This window comes from Bombus impatiens, unplaced genomic scaffold (genome assembly GCF_000188095.3).
Source record: "Bombus impatiens unplaced genomic scaffold, BIMP_2.2 scf_0033, whole genome shotgun sequence".
Classification (NCBI taxonomy): Eukaryota; Metazoa; Arthropoda; class Insecta; order Hymenoptera; family Apidae; genus Bombus; species Bombus impatiens.
In genome coordinates, this window is record NT_176452.1 from 825,835 (window position 1) to 850,392 (window position 24,558).

The following is a 24,558-nucleotide window of genomic DNA, read 5'->3' on the forward strand; positions in this document are numbered from 1 at the left end:
CACGAGAGACACGTTTTCCAATCCCCCGGTGGACAATGAGCTCCATCACGGTTCTATATAAGCGAAATCACAGGAGAGAACGACCCGTGGAATTGAAAATCCGTAAAGAACGACGGAGGAGTGTACACAGTGACGTATCAAGAGTGGGGAGCACCAGCTGACTGGCCTCTCGGTGAAACTGTCTCGTCGTTTGCCGCACGCCGTTGCTTTGACAGTGTTATATCAACCTCCGGCCGAGCGCAGTCGGTGTGTTCTCTTCTTTCATAAATCTCACTTCTGGAACTCAAAAGAAAGAGAAACTTCCATCGAGAATTTTCCGACGAACTGTGATTCGCATATAGAGACATTCGTGTGGGGGACTCTTTACGACAGTCTGGAACAGTTTTGAAACATAAATAGGAAAAACGATCGAGCGAATAAGGGAAAGGGGTAGAGGAAAATAAGGGAAGAACGAGAGGAGCGTTAGTTCGTACCATTTTTTAGTTTCCTTCGTTTTTCTTTTTTCGAGAACTTGTTAGAAACTCCCAAGACGCATCGGTAAACAAGATAAAACAAACATCTAGTACCAGACACAAGGAAATCTGTATTGAGACATTCTACGAATTTGTGCTGCGTGTTTTGTGAGTGATAAAAGCTTATCGTCGCGCGGCAACCGGAGACCTTTTGGGTCAGCGCGAAAGAGGCGGATCGTTTTCCTTTTTGAAAAAGGCTCTTCTCTCCCGCCCAAGCCTGAAGAGGGTTACTTCTTCCTGGATAACCGGAAGTGGCTATTAACCAGACGAAGGTAGAACAATGTTGACACTCGAGAACATCTTCCCTTGAAGCCGCTATTCTCTCTCCCTTTCTCTCTCTCTCTCTCTCTTTCTCTTTCTCACACACACACACACACACACACACACACGCACGCACGCACGCATGTTCTTCAAGATAATAATTCGGGCCCGTTGAGTCATGCTTTGCCTTCTTGCGCTTCAACGAAAGGTAAATAAACTTTCCTCTCTATTCTTTCCTTTTGGTTCGTTACGCATCTGAATATAGGGTCGTGCAGTTTTCGCGAGGATTCCTCGTTGTAAGACGCGCACCTCGCCAACGGTCATTACGTGCGGATTGAAGAAATTGCTGCAAATTGCGATAATCGCCGCGGATAATACCAGGGATTCGTCAAAGAAACCGTTTTCAGAGCGTGACGAGTACTTTTATACCTATTGTCGTATTTGTACTATCGTATTATCCTTGCGTGGTTGGGCTAGAAATAGGGATAAATTTTGCAGTTGATACGGTAGAAGACTGGTTGGAAAATATTGCAAAAATTGGAAAATAATAATTGCAAAAGTAACGATTCTTTTAATTAATTTTGTCAGACTTTACGATAAGACTTTTAGAAAACGGATGAGACACTTAATTCTTTTACCCAAGTGAATTTTATCAATTAATACGGTAGTATTGATAAATGATATTACTCATATTGATAAAAGATAGAAGGGAAATAAAATATAATTTCTTCGTTGGAATTTTCGGCGAAACAGGAGGATCGAGGCAATTAAAAATTAATGAGAAATACCGTACAGGGAAAAATGGTATAAAATTATTGTGCGAAGGTTTAACGTGTGATGGTGCGTTGAATCAAATATATGACAATGCAATTGAATATTTTGATGAACGCAGCTCAGACTTTTTCAAATATAAGTCATATTTGTTACAGTACCGACTAATTTTAAGATAAAATATTTTATTTTTTTAAATAAATTCAGATAAACTTGTTTACAGGTACATTCTAAGTATCTGTCAAGTTTAAAAATATCATTTATCTAGAAATTGTATCAATATACATCATATTCTTTCGATACTGTAACTTAGATCAACAATACTGATTGATAATTTTATCATTGCTATTGTACCATGTCTAGAAGAAATTACGAGTAATTGTATGTAACAGTGTGCACTTTATACATATTACCACATATTATGTCTAATGTACAAGAGTAAAGGGAGATAAACGTAATACGATTGAACATAACTACTAACAAAACGTGGCTCAATTAAATTATAAACTTGATCTTAAGTACGTTAAAGTAACACTAGAAAAGCTATGCGAATCACCTAATTTTCAGAAATTTCGCCTGAGTCCAATTAACATACTGAAAATGGAATATTACATATATCATGGCGCTGGTGTTTTCTTAACTTATATTTCTAGCAAATACAAAAATTGTTTTATCAACGCTAACACGCTCAGTTAATCATCGACTGCAAATCAACGCAGTATGTTTGCCGTTTCGGAAATGATTGACAGATGCAAGGTCTCGTCATCTTGCCCACGATGCAAATTATTTCGTCATCTCTTGTCCATTGTTTTATGCTTTTGTATATGGAATACCTACACGTCGCGCATTGAGAAGCATAAATACTCGGACAGATACGAGCAATGTCGTTGATTCTGAGAAATATCTTTTCTTACACGCTAAACACCAATTTTTTTTCAACTTTATACAAATACATATTATAGCTGCTGTCTAGTAGCCAAAACTAACGTAAGATAGAGATAAAAGCTGCCGCTTAACTAATGTTTAAAATCGAATTTCCTTTCTACACCAAGACAGATCAATTTACTAATACACGCTTAATACCCACACGTATATTTTGCAAACGCTGTTGGATCACGCGATTCAGGCCATTGAAGAGGCGCGAAAGCATTAACAATCGATTTTCCAGCGCGAGACACGGTGAAAACGGGACGATGATTTGTTTGTTTTTTCGCTAAATTATGTATATATGAATTATTCTGTCGTCGGAAGTGCTCTTGTATCACGTGTACGATTCGTTTCCGCGTGGAAGTCAAGTGCGTATCAGGCCTCTCGAAGAGACAAGGACAGAGTCATTAATGCTCGATGGAGAACCGAGCGAGAGAGACAAAGATGAATCGAGAGGGTAAAAGAAAGAGAGAGAGAGAGAGAGAGAGAGAAGGGAATCTCTACGCCAGATGCACGCGCGAGCGCTGTTTTCACGTTGAAAAATTTTTTATCAGCCGGACAAAGGAAACCGCGAAACTCGAGGCGAGCGTAATAAATTCGCACGAGGCTGCAGACGGCTCAATTTCATACTAACGTCCTCTACGATGTCGATTTGCTAGACGACAAATCGTCGTTCAAGACGATTTCAAGACAGAACCTGGAGAATTTGAAATAGCGCGCTCGCGCGTACAACCGCGAGGAACCCGTGTTCTCCCGAACGGATTATCGTTAATTATTCTTAATTGCGAGTAGACTCGCTTAATTTCTGCTTTTTCCGGATCATTTAAAACGTTAAACGCATTTACTTTGCCCTCTGTCCTTCTCTTTCGCTTCCCTTTCTCTCGTTCTCTTTCTATTTCCTTGTGCGCGCTGTCTTGAAATTCTGTTTTGGTTCGAACGCCGGAAGAAGGAAGCGTGCATCGAAGATCGCCTATGCGTTATTATTTCGAACCCTCTACGGAACTTTTTATTTTCTTCTTCGCCGAACTCGTTATCGTTAATTCCTTTTAATTGAAAATTTGTTCACGCACTCTCTACCTATCGTGTTGAATTTTGTCGACGATGTACTATCGTGTTTTCCTATCCGTGTTTTGCTTTATCCCATATTTTCTTAGTGCAATCATCATTAAATTTGTAATCGATCGAGCGCTTGCACGGGTTATTAACCACGAAAAAGGAAGAGAAAGGCGTGTAAGTTTACAAATTACTATTTAGATAGATAAACGATACATAGATAGAATACATAGATAAATGAAAATTATATTTCCTAGTACCTAAACAACAAGGTTTGATTTACCAATGAATGAGTGACAAATGTATTTTTATTGACCTATGCTACACTATTTTTATTAACCTATCTATATACGATAAATATGATAATGTTATGTAACAGCTTGCGTTTGTACCAGCAGTCATCACGTTATTTATATTATCTATCACGAAAATAAAAAAAAAAAAAAAATAAAGCAAACATTCTTAAAGTCACGCAAATGAAAATCATTACAACATACGTATCTTTTCCGGGTATAAGATTTCACTTAGTTAACTAATGTTTCGTAATAATGTTTAAATAACATGTTTAGTCTTACTAAACGAAATACGTGATTGAATTTTCTAAAGAAGAAAAAGTAGAGTTTACGAGCGTTTTGAGTAACTTCGATAAAATTGATTGCAATCTACTGTTTTTATACGACGAATTTTTATATCAACAGAGTGCTTAACACGGCCATAATTACGGTACTCGATACACTGCAAAAAGGCGTCAGGAAAGAAAGTAACAAGAGAAAAAAGGGCGATGAAAGCAAGGTTGCGTTTGGTGCAGAATCGTGCGCGATAAAATACGAACTTCTATAGGATACTTTTTTCAACGACGAACATCAAACGAGTATCGAACCCTGAGAGGGTCTTCGTTTCTTTTTCATCATGTTCTTTATGGATCCATGACCGGTGATACGTTATTAGATTATCGAGGCACGTTACTCGTAATCAGGACGCTCCTATCTGTCCTATCTGTCGACCAATTAACAAGTAGGTCATCCGCTCTTTTGCGGGTACCGAAAATGGGAACCGAAAATGGGAACCGAAAGTGGGAAACCGTAAAATGGTAAACCGTAACCATTCACAAAAAAACCGAACGATTCTAGCGTTTTCCACATATTATTCAACTGGACGATAGTTTAATCTAGAGTGGCTGCGATACTTAAAATTACAAAAATGTATATGATAAAGTATACTACCCGTTATAGGGTAAGGTAGGGTTATTGTCCTCAGCTAAGCTTCTACGCCTTAAAAAATTCAACCTTGTTTCATATTATGATACGCCTTAATACAGTAACGGAAGAATGTGGAAATATCGTGTATTTTAAGTTGAGCAGGAAAAAGTGTCTGCAAGAACGAAAAAATGACTCGAATAATTTTATAATAGTTATTTGAGTCAATGAGAGGAAGGTTACTCGTAACATGTAAATCTGCTTAGGTTCAATTCTTTCGTGTTCTATTTATAAAAATATGAATTTGCACAAACATGCACGATCTAAATGTTCCTATGCTGTTAAAAATAGTATTATTTTCTTAGATTAGATACGAGTATAAGAAGAAAGGTATTGAATCTAAACTCTTGAAAAAATTGAACAAGGCATGATGATACATCGTCGCACAGATCATATTACATTTTTTCCACTCAATCGTTACGTTAATCATATTTATAGTTTAACTTTCAAGCACGAGTTCCTTACAAAGAACTGTATTCTTCATTTGTTGCCAATAAATCTTGTTCGTTGCGTCTCGATTCTAATTAAATCTTGTGATTCAGTATGCTGATTAAAAACGTTGGATCCTTTGTGGAAACAAGCAGTACTTGTAAGTTTAATTGTATATACATCGCTATAAATGGAATATTCCTGAAATGTTTATCGGTCGAGTAACGGAACCGGAGGAACAGTAAACCGCACGGAGTGCAAAGGAACCGAAAGAATTTCTATTAACGATTAACGAGGATTCAGAAGAATCGAACACAGGAGAAATTTGGTTAATGACGAATGTTAGCACACAATAGCTTCATGATCAAGACCGAATAAGATCTTTTCCCCGTATAAAATCAAGATATTTCTTATTAATTAAAGGTTGCAAATTATGTACGTACGAAATTGAAGATTAATTAGCGCTACATTGTAGAAATCGCCGTTATTCCATTGTTTTCTACGAATACGTACGAGCTAATCAAATTCTTTTCTTTAAAGTCACTGATAATTAGTTTACGTGAATATGTTCTAATCTTGAAGAAACTTGATCTTGTGCCAGTGGTATTTAATGAGCGATAATTCATTCGTCGTAATCATTCTGATCATAAAAACCTTTCGTCATTTCTTCGAATACATTTTACAAAAAATCTATAAAACAAATAACCTAAACCCTGACATTTACGGTAATACAGGTATTTGTGCGTTAATATCAAATTACTATATTACTATAAAAACAGACGTAGATCATAAAATTAAAATGCTACGAAGAGATCACTATGTGTCTTTTCGGGTTGAAAGGTAATATTTTATAATAAAACTAGAACAAAGGAACAACAGGTAGGTACTGGGGGAAAAGCAACAATTTTGTTGCCCGGAGAGATGAATCTCGTTCGAATGGAATTGTCTCGCAGACGAACGGTCGTGAATACAAATTTCCAGAAGTGGCAAAACTTTGGAGCTTGTTTGGTGTGTATACGTAGTTGATCGAGTCTTTCTCAATTTGTAGTTACATCGAGACCCAAGCAGTGCATGCTAGAAATTGGTATTGATTCCGACTATATAATAGAGCCACACGGCAGTGTACTCATTTTCTGGCTAACTACGGAGAATTTCATCGATCGAATTCCATCGGGCTGTTGCTGTTCCAGGTAGAAATTGATTCGCCGAACGGTACCGCATGTCGATGCATTCCTGGTCAATACCCTTGACCCAATGGGGAATTTGGCGATTTTGGGGTCGCTAAATGCTATCTAAAATTGAACGATAGATCATCTACATAAATCTTACATCTACATAGATCTTCATACGGTAAAAATTAAAAATGTAAAAAATTTGTGGAAATTTCTATCAACTATTCCTTCGATTTGATTTTTTGATCTAAAGATTGATTTTGTGCAGCTGTGTTTGTTTGAAAGTAATATTAAAATCTTGGTACCTCTACGTGTATAATAACGAGGGGAATATTATTAAGATGATAGAAATGCAACTTTAATGAACTTTAATCGAATGTAACGTTCATCTAATAAAGACTGTCTGAATGTATAAATATACAGTGTGTTCCATAGATTTCCATATAAATTTAACTATTATATTCTATAGTTGAAAATGATAGAGAAGTGTGTAGTTTCAGTAGAATATGGCATGTACTGACATTAGCAGCAAATTATTATTTCCTTCAATTTCACATTTTTATCAAGATCTTTTAATAGATCATTTGTGGGTCTATTTTTATGTTTAATTTCTACGGATGCTCGTAGGATATCCTGCATGTTTAACTTATTATTTTAATTGAATTATTTATGAAGTCTGACCGGAAGCAATCAACTTATCAACTCGCTTTAGTATCTAAGTTAGAAACAGAAAGATAACACAGCAAGATATTGTCAGCTTTTGTTACAATTTTTCTATATGGTAATTCGTTGAGACACGTAGCCCGCGAATAATCTGTAACGTCGTGTATCAGACGCTTCGATTATAATTGTAAAGGAGGATATTTCGTATTCGTGCAAGGTAGATATTTCATTTAAATAATTGGATTCGTAGCTGAAATAAAAACGATCGAAACATCGGAATTCGCATGGTGGAACGTAATGAAATTCGTATCGTGTTGATAGAGGGGTACTACTTTGTTTAAATACCGTAGACTCTTCAATATGGCTAACCATAGAAACAAGCATTAACATCCTTCTATGGGGTATCGCATATAGGCGGATGTGGCGTGATCACGTGTGTGGAAAGTATTTACTTACATGCTATCGCACGTGTGTGCTTCGTACACCGTGACGTAATTCTGTTTATCGTAAGAAAATGAACATATAAAAACACGGGATGTCAGGAATAAGGAGATACGTACTAAGTCACTGGATCGAAGTTAAAGTACAAAAAAAGAATTCATTGCGTACGTTGTATGCATAATATATATGCATATACCAATTATCACTAATCAACGCTGAAACAAAAACGCTCAAAATAAAATAGTAATTTTCGCAATGAAAGAAACCAATACGTACATATGTATTTTATGATACGCATTTTGCGCTAAGAGATTATTTTTATCAGATCTTTTACCTTGAAAAATCATTGCATCGTACATGATTGAATTTAACTCGATACACGCTTGTATAAAAAAGTATTTTGCCCTTAGAGTGTATACTATCGATTATTTTATAAACAGGTAATAAGTACCATAGAATGTAAATATAATATTTCTGTCTATGTCAATAATTTTCCGATACATAACTGGTGCGATTAATTTTCTGTATAGGTGCTATAAATATTTTCCACTGACTTGGCGATATATGCTACGAATTTGAATATTTTCTGCCCAGACGACAGATGTCGATCGATCGCTGTCAACTAATCGCGATCGTTCTATAACGGTTCACTCCTTTTCTCTGTTTGCTTCATTTGTAATCAAGTGCACATATACGTATGTATGTAGAGAGGTTTGTCAAAGCAAACGTGCATACGAGCAGAGGGGAATTTTGCTCGGAGGTTTCCTGTCTTCGTCCGGGATATGACGATATCCCCCCTGCTTGGCCAGTGGCGTAAGCAACCATAAAAATATCCGTGGTACGTGCGATTTCTGATAAAAGCCATACTATTCAATGACAGATTATGTAACCATTGAAATTTTTTTAAAGAAATTTGCTTCCTTTAAAATATTTCAGATATAAAATATTTTTGCGATATATTAAATGTTTAATTTTTTTTTGGGGGTCCACCACATCATTCGATTAAACAATTTTACCATTTAGGAAAGTTTCGTATTGCAATTTGTTCCTAAACTAAAAAGTTATAGATTTCGAATTTTAATTGTATTATATAAATTTTTGCTGGTTACCTATAAAATTTCTAACGTCTTTCGATTCGTCTATTAAAATAGTTGTTAAAGGTGAATCGTGATTGTAATTATTTAAAAATTATTCAGTCTCAAATACTCGTGTAATACCGTAATCGGTACGTAACTGATACTTCACTGCTTACTTTCTATCTAAACGATTCATACTTTCTTCCTGAATGTTCAACCCATCCTCCATCGAGAGGAGAAACGCTCTGCTCCGAATCTGAATAATTAAAACGCTCTTACCAGGCTATCGCCCTTTCAGATATGTTTCACGTTCGCATGATTGTCATGTGATAGCTTACGGAAAATTAACGTACAGCGTGAGAGACTTTCGCGTCTATCGTATTTTGCTTCTGCATCACGTAACCCAAGTACCGAGATACGAAACAGAAACTTAAACCTCGTTGAATCGATTACATGCATCCACTTATGAAGGAACGAAGAAAGAAAAAGAAAAGAAAGAAGAGTAGAATGCAAGAAGAGAAAAAAGGATAGATTAACCATTGAATCTTGAAATGATCTATGCATCTACGAGCACGACAGCCCTTTCTTCCCTTCGTCCCTTCTCTCGCTATACGAACACGTGCACTATCACACGTACGTTATTCATAGAGATATATGTATAGTAGAAATAGGAGTACCCAATGACAGCTCTCTCGCTAATTCTCTGTTGTGACAAAACCACCGACTCATTCTTTATCACTCCATCCTTTAGGATCTGAATCGTGATTACAGGAATCTGTTTCAAAAAATGGAGCATCTTGTCCGTGTTGAAAGCTATCTGGCTCACGACTAGATTCATGGTTTCATGGTCGAACGTTGGGCTTTAGTTTCTCGTCGAAAGAATGAGGTGTCAGATAATTAGTCTTTTGTTAAAGTTGAGTCATTTTAAACTACTCTCAAGAAGTAAATCTTGTTTAACAACTATGTGATATTCTATTATATGTATATCTATAACTATCTGAGAACCTGCACTATATGTATAATGTATAGAGTACAATACTATATTGGAATAGACGAAATAGAAAGTCTGGCTCTTTTAGACCGTCTTGTACGCGATGTTCTCGTTTTGGGAAAAGCAGGATCCCTGTTCCATATCGGTAATTCGTCCGTGAAACTTCTAATTTTAATGGAGCGATGGATTTGATGGAACTGTCGATCTCAACTTCCCATTGATACTAAGAGCAACGGACAATCGCGTTATATCAAATCGGTAAATAAAGTACACCCCTTCGAGTACTCCGAAACATTGTCAGATTGGATACTTTCGGATAAGATTGGAAATCCATAAACTACGTGTATAAAATTGCTTGGTTTATGACAGGATGTTCGACCAGGCCGCCAAACAAATTCAATTTAGAGATTCTGAAGCGGTTTGATGCTTTATAGGGCAAATAGGATGATGGAATTAATTTGATTAACTGACGCACGATAATTGATTAATTGATCATGGTTGATCGATAAACTGCTATATGATATTTATTGGTAAAGTCGGAATGTTATTTTAGATGAATTTGTTCAATGTAGCTTTTAATTCTCTTCCTTTTCTTTCGTATGGGAAAACAAAGTTAAATTAATGATGGTATATGCATGATTTAGCGACATCTAATTTGACACGTTATTAATGCTCACATAGGAATTGCGGTATAATCCGAGGTTCGGTCATTTCCTCTTTCCACCGTTGCCGCTTTTAATTAATTTGCCTCGTTCTTAAGGAGGACAGGGCCACTGAACAATAATAGCCTCGCGTGCTCAAAGATTTCGTATGGTGCGTGCGGGTGCGAATGGTTTCTAAATCGTTTGAACTTTTTATTGTTATAAAATGTCCTCCATTACTTTAATGTTTAAGTTTCTTATTATAATATTAAGCTTCTATTTAAGTTGAAATTTTAGAGAACAAAACAAAGGGAGAAAATTAATCGATAAGAGTTTCTAGAAATTATTTATCTAATTTGAATGAGAAAAAGCAATTCTGTAGTTTAATATAAGAACATTCTTCGTTAAGTTCGTAATTCGTATTTGTATTTTGTAAGAACTTTTGTGATAAGAATTTTGCAACGTACAAATTATTAGTACGTTATATCCTTCCAGATATCACAGACCACATACTTGCACGATACGACGTACTGGTTATGATATATCTGTGGCCTAAAAAAATTTCCAACGATATTAGTTGGTTTAACGTTTCAGTGTCTTGGTACGAATGAGTCAAAGAGACCTTAACTCTACTCGTATTTAAGCAGCAGCAGAGTGATCAGTATCATAGGTCAATTAATTATTTTCTTTTAACACGATAGCGTCAACTCGTAATGTTGCAGAGACACACTTTTACAGATAATTTTTTTTAAGAAACTTGGAAAAACAAATTGAAATAAACAGCGACACGTTCGACAAAAATATGATACATACCTCCTCATAATTCTTAAATGAGAAGAAGGTATCTACTTACGGAACACGCTCCTACAATTCAAATCCAACTAATATCGAACGAAATTAAATAATATGATTACATGCTCGCTTCATGCAATACGATTGCAGTTACTTATATTCCGATAGGGGATATGGAACTAATAATCGATATAAATAGATTGCCTGCCAGCACAGTATTTCTACTAGATGTGTCGAAACAATTTCGTTGAACATGTATTTAATACTTTTATACAATTGAATAGATAGAAGACGTTATTGCATCGTACACGTTGAATGGTATCGGAGGGGATTAAATTGCTAATTAACGATTCCATTAACGTCACTTTAACGAACAAATTATACCTCGTTAAAAGAAAGCAACTGTTTCGATTCCACTCTACAACCCGCAAGCTCAAGGAGCTTCCACAAGCAAAAGTAGCACTGAAAATCTTTCTTCCGAGCAGACAGGGAGACTTCTTTCTTGTATTCCATGCGCGCCACTTTCAGTGCCAGTTTCGACTTAATAGTCGCATAACTTTTTAAAGCGACGTGCTCGTCCCCGGTGGCCCTGATCCTTGCTGTGTTCCGCGATTAATTTGCTCAGGTTGTTAAGGAGGCCACCGAGCTGTGCACGATATGGTTAGCCCGGTTTAGTGATTGGCCAGGAGTCGAGGAGACCAAGCGTGCGTTACCATATCGCGACGTGTCATGTCGCGGCGATGCGTCGTTAGTACGTGCGCTACTCGCCTGGTATTTAAGCCGCGTACGTACTTGCGCACACGTTTCCCTTATTAAGCACGCACGCCACTGCGTATCCCGACTCATCAGCCACTCGGGAATGAGTGGCGTGCTTACCTACGCGCTTAACATACACTACCAAGCTATTTCTTCGCGGTCTTACGATTAGTTATGCTACGCTTCGATTAAGAAGCGTCGTTAATACGACGACTGGATAGTTTCGAGCAAATTAGAGGCCGACTATTTCCGTCAACTTAATAAAGTATAGTTTGAGTTAGATTTATAGAGAAGTTGAATAACTTCAAATATTTTATTTTCATTTGATAGATTGTACAACGTTTGTTTAAGTCTACAGGGATTCTAAGAGGTGTTTAGAAAATTTAACAACAGTAATTATATATTAATGACCGCTCGTACACACACCAGCATTGCTTCGAAGCTGATATAAAAAAATAATATTAACGTTAATAGTTAATACTTATATGACCCCAGCGTAGCGCCATCGGTTGTCATAGTATTTAACACTTTCGCTTTGAGAGATAATATAGAAATATGTGGCGACAGAATGTCGTTTTCATAAAATGTCAACTGAACATCATTTTGAACGAAGTTTAATCGATCTTTATACGAAATACCTTAAACTAAAAATGTTTCCAAATCGTTTTATCGACTGAAAATCCTGAATTATGCATTTAGATTATACGTTCATCCGATTATGCCATTAGTATAATGTGCAACCGGTAGCACGAAAAAGCGTTGGATATGTACTCCTACAGACCTGCTAGAAAAATCGAACCAGTTTATACCCTAGCTTCTTTCACTTTCTTCCATTCGATAAACCTGCTTATTAGACAGCTCTGCGTCATACAGTTTATCCAGAGAACATTACGCGTGAAACGGACAAAAGCCGTTCTGGTGAGCAATTTCTTTTAATAAAGGCGAACTAGGAGTGGAAGAAAAAGACAGTACCAGTCATAAGTCGTGGTAACATTTGACGCATAAAATATCTGGCAGATTACAAGTGTCTATACATGTACATACGTAAGTACGTGAGCACATAAGTAACTGGTAGCAGAGTCATCGTGATCATGGTTGTCGGTTTGCCTATCGTCGCAGCGACGAAAATTAAGGTTGACCGAAGGAAAGGGGAGCTCGAGAGGACCGTATGGAGGGTCATGGTGGGAGGTGGTGAGGGTCTCAATTGATTTGCTGGAATTGATGCACAAAAAGGCCTTTAATAGACGTCGATTATCTTCGCCCACGGTTTCCGACGATTATCCAATCGTGTACTTGAAAGAGGTGCAAAAATCACGACACCGCGACAATATTGGAACGATGCATCGCGGAAACTGACGATGGTCTAAACAGACACTAAATGTCTTGCACTTTAGGGACAAGCGAACAAAGAAGAATGTACGTGGAATAACAACGTGATTCGATCGTTTCGGCAGAAATTTTGTCACGTAAATTATGATGCTTGTTATTTACTACATAATTACGTATTCTGTTGAGAATTAGAGTGATATAAGTCAGTTTGTTGGGAATATCCATAAAATAGTATTTGGAATTTTGTAGTATCCAACGAACCCCAAGTAAAAAGCAATATAAATGCTAACGGATGGGCCATACACCCGTAGTTCTTAATTAAGGAAGGTGTACTTGACCATAGTCACCCACACCTGTGTGAATACCAAAACGTAGTATAAAAGGTAGTCGCTAGAGAGTTGTACAGAGAGTTGTAACGACAGTCGAAGAGAGTAGAGTTGTAAGAAGAGTCGAAGAGAATAGAGTTGTAAGAAGAGTCGAGGAGAGTAGAGTTGTAAGAAGAGTCGAAGAGAACAGTGTTGACAGTGTGGAATCGAGAAGTGTTGTAAGACTTTTTCTTTTTGAAAGTGTCATAAGTTGTTAATTCTTATTGTCAGTTAAAGCACATCACTGCATTAAGTTCATGTTAAATAACCATTGTTTCCTGTTTTATAATAAATAACTTAGAGAGAGAGAGAGAGAGAGAGAGAGACCAAACACCAGAGATAAGGTGTAAGATTTTTCTACTCTCTATAATTTATTATAATAAAAAGTTCGATATATTTTTTGTAATTACGATATAATAGCATGGCGAAGAGTGAAATTCTAATTTTTAGTTGACTATGAAACTAAACGAATGATAATTTTAGAAGTTGAAATATATGATTGAACTTGGATTCTCAAAAGCTTGACTTACATCTTGATGAATCTTAACGCATCGTATGCATATGCTGATTGACGTCGCTAAAATACGCGAGGGCATTAATTTAAAATACGCTATGCATATAATATCGATTTTATCAATATTTTTAAAAACTCGAAGACTTAGTAGTTAGTCTTGGGATTATAACGATAACATCGGTTGCTATGAGTAAATTGATTTTTAACCGAATAATAAAGATATTTCCCGAAATTCGTTTCAGACTTTGATAGAAATTAATAATTCTATCTACATCTTTGACCCGAATGAACAACTTAAACGAATATTTTATAATAATTTGATCAAAATTTATTTTTGTCAAAGGCTGCTTGAAAAAATCCATCTCGTGTAAAATAAATTTTTTAAATATCTGGTCAAAGGCACCTTAATTTCTTTCACGGTTTGTGTTGTGCATGGACAAATGGAAAGAAACACTTTGTGGTGCATACATTATTATGGAACGCGGTCGTACTTTTGCGATACAGTGAGAGAAAACATTTGCAGATAAGACTCGCCCTATCACACGCATTTCAAGTAGTAAATGCACGTGAGGTTTGCGAAGCGTGGGGTGGTTTGTGTAATGTCAGCAACGATTACTGCTTTATCGAAAAAATGGTAGTGAAATCGCGACGGTTATCCACGTCGTTGGTTCTTCTTTCAGTATCCGATAGATCATACGAACTAATTCTCTCTTGACACGGAATTTCCTTGAAGCAAATAACGATCTCTCCACATCTTGTTTGAACGTGTCACGATGTATAACGATCTATAAGATTGGGTGATATGTAGCTGTTTAAATGCGAGTTCCCGTTTATATCGTTGTTAAAGAGAAAAGATAGTAATATTCCTACTTTTTCTATAAAAATATGTTTATATTTTATTATTATTCTTTCATTTTAAAGATATAGTTCGATATAGTAGTGAAAAGGAACATTTTTAAAACTTTTCTACGATCATCGAATCGACAAATCATTTCTTAGAAATGCAAAACTTTCAAGGAAACTCTCTGAAAGAAGTTTAGTAACAAGTGAGACGAATATTCTTGTAGTCCATAAATGGCTTGCCATCTCAATGTCATTCGTTTACCCCACGAGCGTTAACCCATAAAGGTACTGACCCGAGAATTCTAGGCAAAGCTGTATAAACATTAACGCGATTGATTCCTGGTAAATCGGTCAGGCTATATTCATTGTCAGTCAGACGAGACGTAGATATTGTTCACCCTTTTGAGTCTCATCTTGACCGTCACTAGCAATCCGTTGGTCTACAGTCTACGATGAAAAAAGATGAGGATCGTACTCCCTCACAGATAAGTTGAGCACGACTTCTAGAGGACTTCTAAATTTATAAACGTATTTTGTAATGCGAGCTGTTACCGTACCGGCGTCGATAATCCGACAGTAAAGGCACAGGGAATTTCGACATGTTCGCAATTTACAATTTTAATGGGAAGAATCGAATGCTAGAAAAGATATATCGATCGATGTATATTTGAAAAATGTGGTGATACTTTAGACAAACGTCGGAAAAGATTCAAAAATATTAAAAAGATTAAATAAACGTGTGCTTTGGAGATAATTTTGGAGATTAAAACAAGGATGTTCGATGCCTTAATTACTTCTAAATTTGATTTATTCATCGTCATATTCTTTTATTTATTAGGTAAACCCTCTTTGCATTCTTTCGCTTATTCGTGAACAGGTCGTATCTGAATTCTACATATTTGCGCATACGCTTGCACTCTAGAATGTAATGTAATTTTAAACGCATCAAAAATTAAAGCTGGCTTAAGTAAGTTCCGCCAAATTAAGCAATGAAAGATAAAAGATGTAGTAGATAACTTTTAAAGTTTCCACAATATTGACGTAAAATTACACGCGGTAGAAAAAAGACAGGAAATGTTCGATAATTTTAAACTTTCTATATTTTGAAACTAAATTAATTCGCTCCGATTTATAACAGCTTTTAAACTATTTACCAAATGTGCTGAGCACGAAAAGTCTGGCGTAATATCGATAAAAAATTCCATGATTATATATGAACTTCGATAATAGCTTCTGTCGATGTTAAACTATCCGTTACTGTAAATTACTTGTATCTAAAGACATAATTCTTCGCAAATTCTCACCGAACCGATTATGTACCATTAAAAGATCATTCTTTCATTTAACATTTTTCTAAAGTTCTACAAATTTTGTCGATTATTCGAACAACAGAAAATTTCGAAATCCTTTGCGATTCTAAATAAGTGGTAAGCAGCGTCACCGTGAGGATGAACCGGTGAACTAACCTCATTGATTTTTCGCGCGAACGTGCCGCCGCCACTGTCGTTTACCAAATAAGGAGAGGGCTCGAACCGCGCCACTACACAACGCAACCCCTTACGAACAGCAACATGGCCGTCCGTTGAATGACAGTTGTTGCACTCGGTACGCGTACTTGTTGACCATCCCCAGGTTTCGACGTGCACCTGTCAGCGTCATGTATTCGCGTTTTCGAGCGCGATCACGCCGACTCTTCTTCACGGTGAGTTTCTGAAGGAAACTTTTTCACATATTAACAAAATCATCTTTCGTGTCACTAAATCGTTGTCATCCTCTTTTCGGCTTTCGAACAGGAGAATCTGCCGGTTCTTCCGACTATTTTATTAATTTTTGTCTGTTCGTACATTTGTGTGTATAGATATTTTTATTTCTTCGAGGATAGGTTTTTCTTTGTGCTTTAATTCTAACCAGAACGCGTGCCACGAGGTGATTCAGTTAACGCGATGTCAGATGGTTCGAATGGTTTGTTTGTACGATTGATCGTGAGGGAATCGCTCCGTTCGGCCAAGAATCGTTTCGTTAGCCTACGATGGTACGAAAACGGAGATTATCGTATCCCTACTGTGATAACATTTTGCGATCCCGGATACGCTTCTGCGTCGAATCATCGGTGGAATTTTCAACGTAAACATTTATCGCATTTATGGGAGTTATCCTCGATTGCATCCGATACGCGATCGAGCCAGCACCGTGTTGGAAGAAACGGATAATACATAGCTTTACGATAGATTGTTACTATGTAAATAGTTTTAATAAGAACGAATGGGAACTGATCTTGCGAAGGATCGCTGGCTAATTAGGTAGATCTAAGCGGCTCAACGTGACAAGAGAAGTTCGTTAACGAGACACACCGTTTTCTGCTAAAAATAACGGAGACATTCGCCGGTACGTTGGAATCTCTCCGTGCCCAATTTTAGATCTAGCAAACTCGATCGTTGTCCCCTCACGTGTGTGACAAGCATTCGTCGAGCGTTTCCAGCATTTGTCAGGGACTTTATCGTTACCATGTATCATTGATTACACGTTGCACGATAAAGGAACTTCTCATTCCATCATTCAAGTACGATTGCATTCCGCGAGTGAAACTTAATTGCCTTTTGCAAGGAAAGTTGATAAGGTTCTCTTGTTATGTCACGGAGAACTAACAAACCAGTTTCGCTGGTAATTTAAACTTATCTTTATCTAGCTCTTCGTTTCTAATTGCTTTTCATCCAAAACTCGAGTTTCTCTTCTACCACCGGAACAAATTTCTCCGCCTCTACTGGTGTTAATTTCTCTACGTTGAAACATCTTCAGTCCAGGAATTGAATACAAACGCAAAATTTTGTGCTATACCAACGAATCCTTTGAAATAAATGCTTCTAAAGTAAATACTTTTAACCTCAAGTAGCATCATCGCCAGAAAGTTTCGATTAATTTATTTAATATTAGAGCATTACGTTTTAATTAGTATTCTGTGTTTTACGCGATAAAGAACATAAACGGCGTTTAAATACATAATACGTATCTTAATTCCGAATGCCTGAATAACGAGCAGAGAAGATTGTATAAGAGAAATGAAAATTAGAGATTTTTAACGAATACTCACACGATAGGTGGTAGTCAATAAAGATTATAAATATTTTAACGGAAAGCAGATATTTATTAGCTTCTATATTGTACGAATTTTATTTTACTCTCCCAAAAAAATGCAACCTTTGGATTTCCATATCATTTTTCACACAATCTTTTACTCATTTCACATTGTTTATTCTATTCCATATATATGTGTCTATTTTTTAATTCTCTTACTGTCTACAGTATCAAGCAAACGTTTGGTATGGGACGCTAAATTTTAAAAGTTTTAAGATTAAATAAGCTAACCAGTATTTATTCCGAAATCTCATGATATTACCTATGACCCAACGAGGGTAAAAGTTGAGGGTGAAAATCAATCAAAGCTTACGGTGGTAAGTTGGCCTTGATAGGCACGAGAGGCGTTAGTCCTTGAAATCTTTAGCCGTTCCAGGTAAGGTCAATACAGATTAACTCTATTAGTTGGAATTAACAGAAGGTTCATCCCTCGTTGACGAGTTCGCAGAACTCATTCGTTCTGCGTTCCCGATACAGACACGCGGCTTGCCTAATCTGCACTTACACGTACGTATATACGTACGTACAAGCACGCGTCGTTTGTCTGGAATTAACACTTCGACATGTACGCGCGGATCAGCGCAGTGATCGAGTCAGAAATTCAAATTCCGCTGTGACTCCGTGCAGTAACGACGCAAACTCCGAACGCCAGGCCAACTGTCTCACACTCTCTTCCACTCAGACTGTTTTTGATAGGTTTTGGCACTCGTTCGACCGTCCTTCTACCCTCGTGATATACCCATCAACCAGTTTTCCCAAGAGTGTTCTCGATTTTCGTGATATTCCAACTTTAGATAAACTTCGTATCATGGGGAAACTCTCATTAGAGTTTGATTAAACTTTGATTAGAGACCGATTTTAAAGCTCTACCATTTTTTTCCAGTTCTACGTGTAACTTTTTTGTAAGGATAAACGCGATAAGTTGTTTAAAAGGAGACTAAATAATTTGTTGGATAGATAAAAGCGAGTAGCAGGTTGTGATATTTCGTTTTAACGAGCTGTTAAATTTAAGGAGACTTTAATATGTGTGTTTTCATCTGTTACAGATGTCTTTCATTTTGTAAATAATACTGAATGAAAAGAAGTATCAGACTGAAGATGGGCAAGCTTTTGAGTCTTTTGGCTCGAGACGAGTCTACCTGTTGCACGCCTCAAAAGTACGATGTCTTTTTGGATTTCGAAAGTAAGTTCGACAAGCACACTCGAGCGGAAACGTTCCTTTCGATCGTAGTTCTTGCACGTTGAATTTGTCGTTTACGATGCTTTCCAACTTTTATTTGACAACGCAGAACGTTGCGCAATATCGTACTGTTTGACGTTTGTGAAGAAAGCTTGTTTTCAAAGACTAATAGTTGGCTCTTATCAAATTTTTTTAGATGCACAACCTTCTGAGATAGAGCGGGAGACCTTTGAAGCGGTGCAAAGGGTTCTGAAAAATTCAGAATCTATCTTAGAGGAGATTCAGTGCTACAAAGGGGCAGGGAAAGAAATCAGAGAGGCGATTTCGGCGCCCACGGAGGAATGTCAACGAAAAGCCTATCTGACTGTCGCCCCTCTGGTTGCGAAGCTCAAAAGATTCTATGAATTTTCATTGGAACTTGGTGAGTGTTAATCTCTCATATACACATTCCTTTAATCATTTCTTATATTTTGAAACGTCTTAGACCATTTTATAAAACCTCGTTTCATTAAGCGGAGCGTTTATCGATATTATCAAAATTGATTGTTTAAAGTAGCACGATATATATATATATATATATATATATATATATATATGTAATAGTCAATAAATATTTAATAGTAAAACGCCAGAGGTGTCTTACGTCGTATCTTATACGATAAACAAATAGAAGATTACGTAAGCATAAAGGTAAATTATTTCCGTATATATGTATATGTTATCGTGGGTAATTGAAAAATTGCGGATCCACAAGGCTACTGGCTGTGCGAGGGCACCTTAACGCAGGTTTATTCAAATAAATTCTCCTATGACACGATTAATTTTCCTCTCGAAGACTGACCATTATTCTTTCCGAAGCAAAAACTATCAGTTCCTTAAAAATCCGTGGTACAGGCCTGTCGCGTTTTTAAACGAACATTTATTTTTTGTATAGTTTTAATTACGATGTCATTCGCTGAAATTAAATAAGAACGTAAGAACCTAAATGTCGATACTGGTTCAGCAACGAATCGCCAGGGATTGTTGTTTAGCCTCAATGTAGCCTGAATATTCCGGTTCACACGGTGATTGGAAATCCAATATCGTTGCATCGGCACCAGCGAAACTCGCAACCGCTTATAAACTTTAGGGGCATTTATTGCCTTTATTTTGCATAACGTAGTAATAGTTATCCAAGTGGAAGTGAAAATGTTGCTACCTCGTGAACTATTAATACCAGAAGCATATCATCTGGACAGAATCTTTCTTTCATAAACAAATCTGGAAACTCGGTAATAAAAAGGATAAGGTAAAGAGTTAAAACGAACTTCTTCGACATTTTTTGCTTACTGACCTTTATATTCCTTGAAATTTGAATATTTCTTCTTGTGCAGTTTGAAACTAGTATTTTGCATAACTTATTATTACGTAAGATTTTAGTCAGGTAAATTAAGAGCTAATAGTAAAAAGACGAATACTTTATGCTGAAACGACAAGGCAATCATGTAACTTGCGATCAGCGAAAAAGTGATTTCACGTGAAAAAATAAATTTACAGCTTGGAATAAAAATTTTGTTTATCTAAGTGTCCCTCTTTTATTTCGAATATCATTTAAGAAAGAGGCAAGGTGATCTCAGTTTTTTATGGAAAGGAAGTTTCCTTATGCATTAATAAATTCTTAATTTTATTCCAACGAACGATGTCAGCGAATTTATCTTTGTAATACTTTTTTTTATTTAACTAATAAAATCAGTTGAAACACCATGGCAACCGATTCATAGATAATTCTGCACACGTGTAGTAAACAGAAAAGAATTCTTAACCATCCGACGAAGTAGCAAAAAAAGCAAGAGAAGGAACAAATTGTTCGAGTTTAAGAACCGTAAGGCTCATCTTGCAACTGGTTTGATATTTTCCAGAAAAGGTAGTACCAAAGATCCTGGGTGAACTATGCTCTGGCAACCTCTCGCCGACCCAACATCTCGAGACTCAGCAGGCTTTGGTGAAACAGCTGGCAGAAATTCTGGAGTTTGTTTTGAAGTTCGATGAACACAAGATGAAGACTCCCGCTATTCAGAACGACTTCAGTTATTATCGAAGAACATTGACCAGAGCATCCCTGGCGCGGCAGGAAAACGCCGAGAAGGACCTCGTGGTTGGAAATGAACTCGCCAACCGAATGTCCTTGTTCTACGCCCACGCGACACCCATGCTTCGTGTTCTGAGTCACGCGACCATTACTTTCTTGATGGACGTAAGTGGTATTGTTTCTCCTTTTTGAACTCTCCCCTATCTATGCATCGTTTCTCGACGATTATCGACCTATTCGCACGCCAATCGATATTGATTGCCAAGAATTCCGATTGAATGGAATTAATAGAAACTAGTACTTTGTAATAGAAACGAAAAATATCGTTTCTCGTTTGTGAAAAAATCCTTTTGCTTATATTTCCTAAGAAGATATACGTTTTCCAACTTGCCATTCTTTCTTTCCAGTTTGGATGACTACTAGGATTTTGTGATTTGACTAGAATAAACATTTTTGTACCTGAATGTCTGTTTCATAATATAATTACAGTATGTTTCGTTGCATATTTTTGACACTACGATAGTCAAATAAATAGAAACGACACAAACGAAGAAAACAATTTTATAAAAGTAGAGGTAATCAAGTTTCATACCTTTTATGCGTAGAATTTTTCAGACGTAATAAAAGTTATTTAAATAGCTCTTTTATTCATTATGTCACGTAAATGTTTCCTGAAAAGGACTTGGCAAATTATAATGGGCAAAGGAATAGTGCACATTCTGTGGAACGTTGTTTCAAGCAACAAGTAAAATTCTGACAATTTTCGCGAGCTTTATCGCCTTTGAATCATGCTTTAAAATCGACTTTGTTTCCGGGAGTAAACGAGCAAAAAGGTAACTTACAATAGAGAGAAGAGAAACGCGAAAGGTCTGTAGAATCTTGAAAATAAATTTACCTGCTTCGGCAACACTGAATAGGCGGTATTGTCGCAAAATCCATTCTTCAAGCACACGTGTGTACGCATAGAGTATATGTGTGTTTATATATATAGTTGGCTTTCTACTCTACGCAATACTAGACACTCTGCTTTATATCTTGCCTCGTAATTAATAATTAACTTTCCATTTTTCATCCCGTCTTCATTTTGGAGGAGGACAAAAGAACGTTGCGTTTCCTCGTCTAAATATTAAAACGGGGTAGCTTCGTTAACGGCACGAAACGCGCGGAGGGACAGTGTACGAAGAAAATAGGTCGATATAAATAATGACAGGCACTGAAGCAGAAAATTAAAAGCTATTATTCCAAGTGATTCAGGGTAAAACAGTTCTCGGAACATTTACCCGCATAATGGATAACAGATTCATTCGCAATAAATCTGTAGATGTGTATTTTAATTGGTACCACAGAGGAAGTGGTTATTCGTTTTACGATATAGTAAGTACTATTAAATACTGTGTAAGCCTTCAGCTTACGAAGAAGCATTTTTCATACTGTGTAGTATATTATCGTGCGTAATTTGTTGACTCGGATATTCCTTTTCCTACGAAATTAAATAATTAATGCAAGCATAAAAGGATAGTGCAAGTTTCGTATGTGTATGCTTAACAAGACTGTTCCAAACAATTCTACGTTATGTCGATACAATAAGCCAGATAATAGGTACAGAACACACGATAGAAGTTTAGAATAATCGACGTACGATAGATCGATACGATTCGTATCCGCATTCGTATTGATAATATTACAATTCCTTGTTCACCTTAGACGATTATCGTTACAATAGCTGGTGACAGCTGCAAGAAAGAATGACAGAAGTATCGAGAATAGAGCAGTATGATATACTATTGCCGTAATATTTATATTTTATTGTAATTTGTAGAAAATTTGTACTATATTAAATTTCAAATATTTCGTATTTGTTTCAGAACGAAGATGTAGCACGCGAAAACATCACCGAAACGCTTGGTACCATGGCCAAGGTTTGCCTGCGCATGTTAGAAAATCCGTAAGTAATGCATTGAACTGGCAGTCGAGTCGAAAGAACATTCACTTAGTTTAGAGGAAAAGATTTCTAAAGAAAGATAAAGAAACAACAACAATTCCAGATGAGATATGTTATTGTTCTTAGGAATCTACTGGCGCAATTCCAACGGGAGGAAACTCAACTCTTTGTTCTGAGAGTGATGGTAGGGTTAGTGATCCTTTATGATCACGTTCATCCCCAAGGTGCCTTTGTTAAGGGTTCGAATGTCGATGTAAGTATTAACGTTTATTGCTACGTGTATTGAAAAATGGATATATTTAATATTTCCCTGACGTCAGTTGATGGATCGACCTATTTTAAGAAATACTTTAAAAATATATGTAGCAAATACGTGATGAAAGGACAAAATATTCTAGATATTTATAGCCGAACAAAAATAACGTCGGGTTAGATTATATTTATAGGAATAAGAATCCTAGTATATCTATAATTATATTATTTATGATATTATTATACATATAATTTAAAGCTTTATATTGAATTTAAACACGAGATTCTTGGACACATACTTGTATGGTTTCCACTAAAAGTATATTATTCTTTCAGGTTAAAGGCTGTGTGAAGCTGTTGAAGGATCAACCACCCTGCAAAAGCGAGGGTCTTCTAAACGCTCTCCGTTATACTACCAAGCACCTGAACGAGGAGAACACACCAAAAAACATCAAGAACCTGCTAGCAGCATGATTACCGAAGCAACGTGGCTGCTGCATCAGAAGCTGAGACAGTTGGCTGCTGATATGTCAGAAGCTAAACGAGCGATGCCATTTATTTTGTGTAGCGTCACGAGGATATCGAAGATGATATCCTCGGCGACTCCACATGATCCAAGAGCAATCTCCTGTTTCCGATCGTGGCTGGGTGGTGGACCACTAAAAACGTGTCTTTCGTAACCGAGTCTATAGCTGCCCTAAAACTGCCGAATTCTACATACCTTCTGACAAAAAAAAAAGATAAAAATAAAAAAAAAATAAAAAAGTAAAAAAGACAGGTAGGGAAATCGTAGAAAGGCAAAAAGAAGAAAAAAAAAAATATCGAAACGACTGAACATTGGAGGAATTGCTAAACTCGTTCTTAAGCGATGCCTTTATCGCCGTTACGAGTGCGAAAACATCTAGGAATTATTATTATAATATTACTATCTCCCTCTCTATCTCTCACATACGGACACACAGACACACATGATACCTTGATTATTATCGATCATTATTATTATTGCGATTTTTGACGTTTATTCCAGTTATTATTGTCATCCGAAGTATTATTGCCCTGACTAACTTGTCACCACGTGTATTAACATTGTATTTGTCTTCCCGGATCAGGGAGGAAGGGATCGAGTTAATTAGAGCATATCAATAACATATATAGGATAATTTTCAATGATTGCAGACGATTCGCAGTGTTA

At 36.6% G+C, this 24,558-nt stretch overlaps 1 protein-coding gene and 1 long non-coding RNA gene across 6 annotated transcripts; both read left to right on the plus strand.

The window, feature by feature from the left end:
- Positions 1 to 200: 200 nt before the first annotated feature.
- Positions 201 to 24,156, plus strand: LOC100741050 (protein FAM49B). Of its 5 annotated transcripts, none has more exons than XM_003485013.4 (7): positions 201 to 784; positions 18,971 to 19,107; positions 19,301 to 19,525; positions 21,003 to 21,337; positions 23,038 to 23,117; positions 23,241 to 23,367; positions 23,703 to 24,156. In XM_003485013.4, exons 2-7 carry the CDS (start codon positions 18,999 to 19,001, stop codon positions 23,838 to 23,840), a joined length of 1,014 nt encoding a protein of 337 aa, XP_003485061.1. In that variant the 5' UTR covers positions 201 to 784; positions 18,971 to 18,998; the 3' UTR covers positions 23,841 to 24,156. The 5 variants fall into 5 exon arrangements, with proteins under 5 accessions (XP_003485061.1, XP_024224412.1, XP_033177458.1 ...); XM_024368644.2 differs by lacking the exon at positions 201 to 784 and adding an exon at positions 934 to 981; XM_033321567.1 differs by lacking the exon at positions 201 to 784 and adding an exon at positions 13,610 to 13,632.
- On the plus strand, positions 21,344 to 21,989 carry LOC117151838. Its single transcript, XR_004461972.1, has 2 exons — positions 21,344 to 21,747; positions 21,852 to 21,989. It is a non-coding gene; the product is annotated as an uncharacterized LOC117151838 (long non-coding RNA).
- Positions 24,157 to 24,558: the final 402 nt, after the last annotated feature.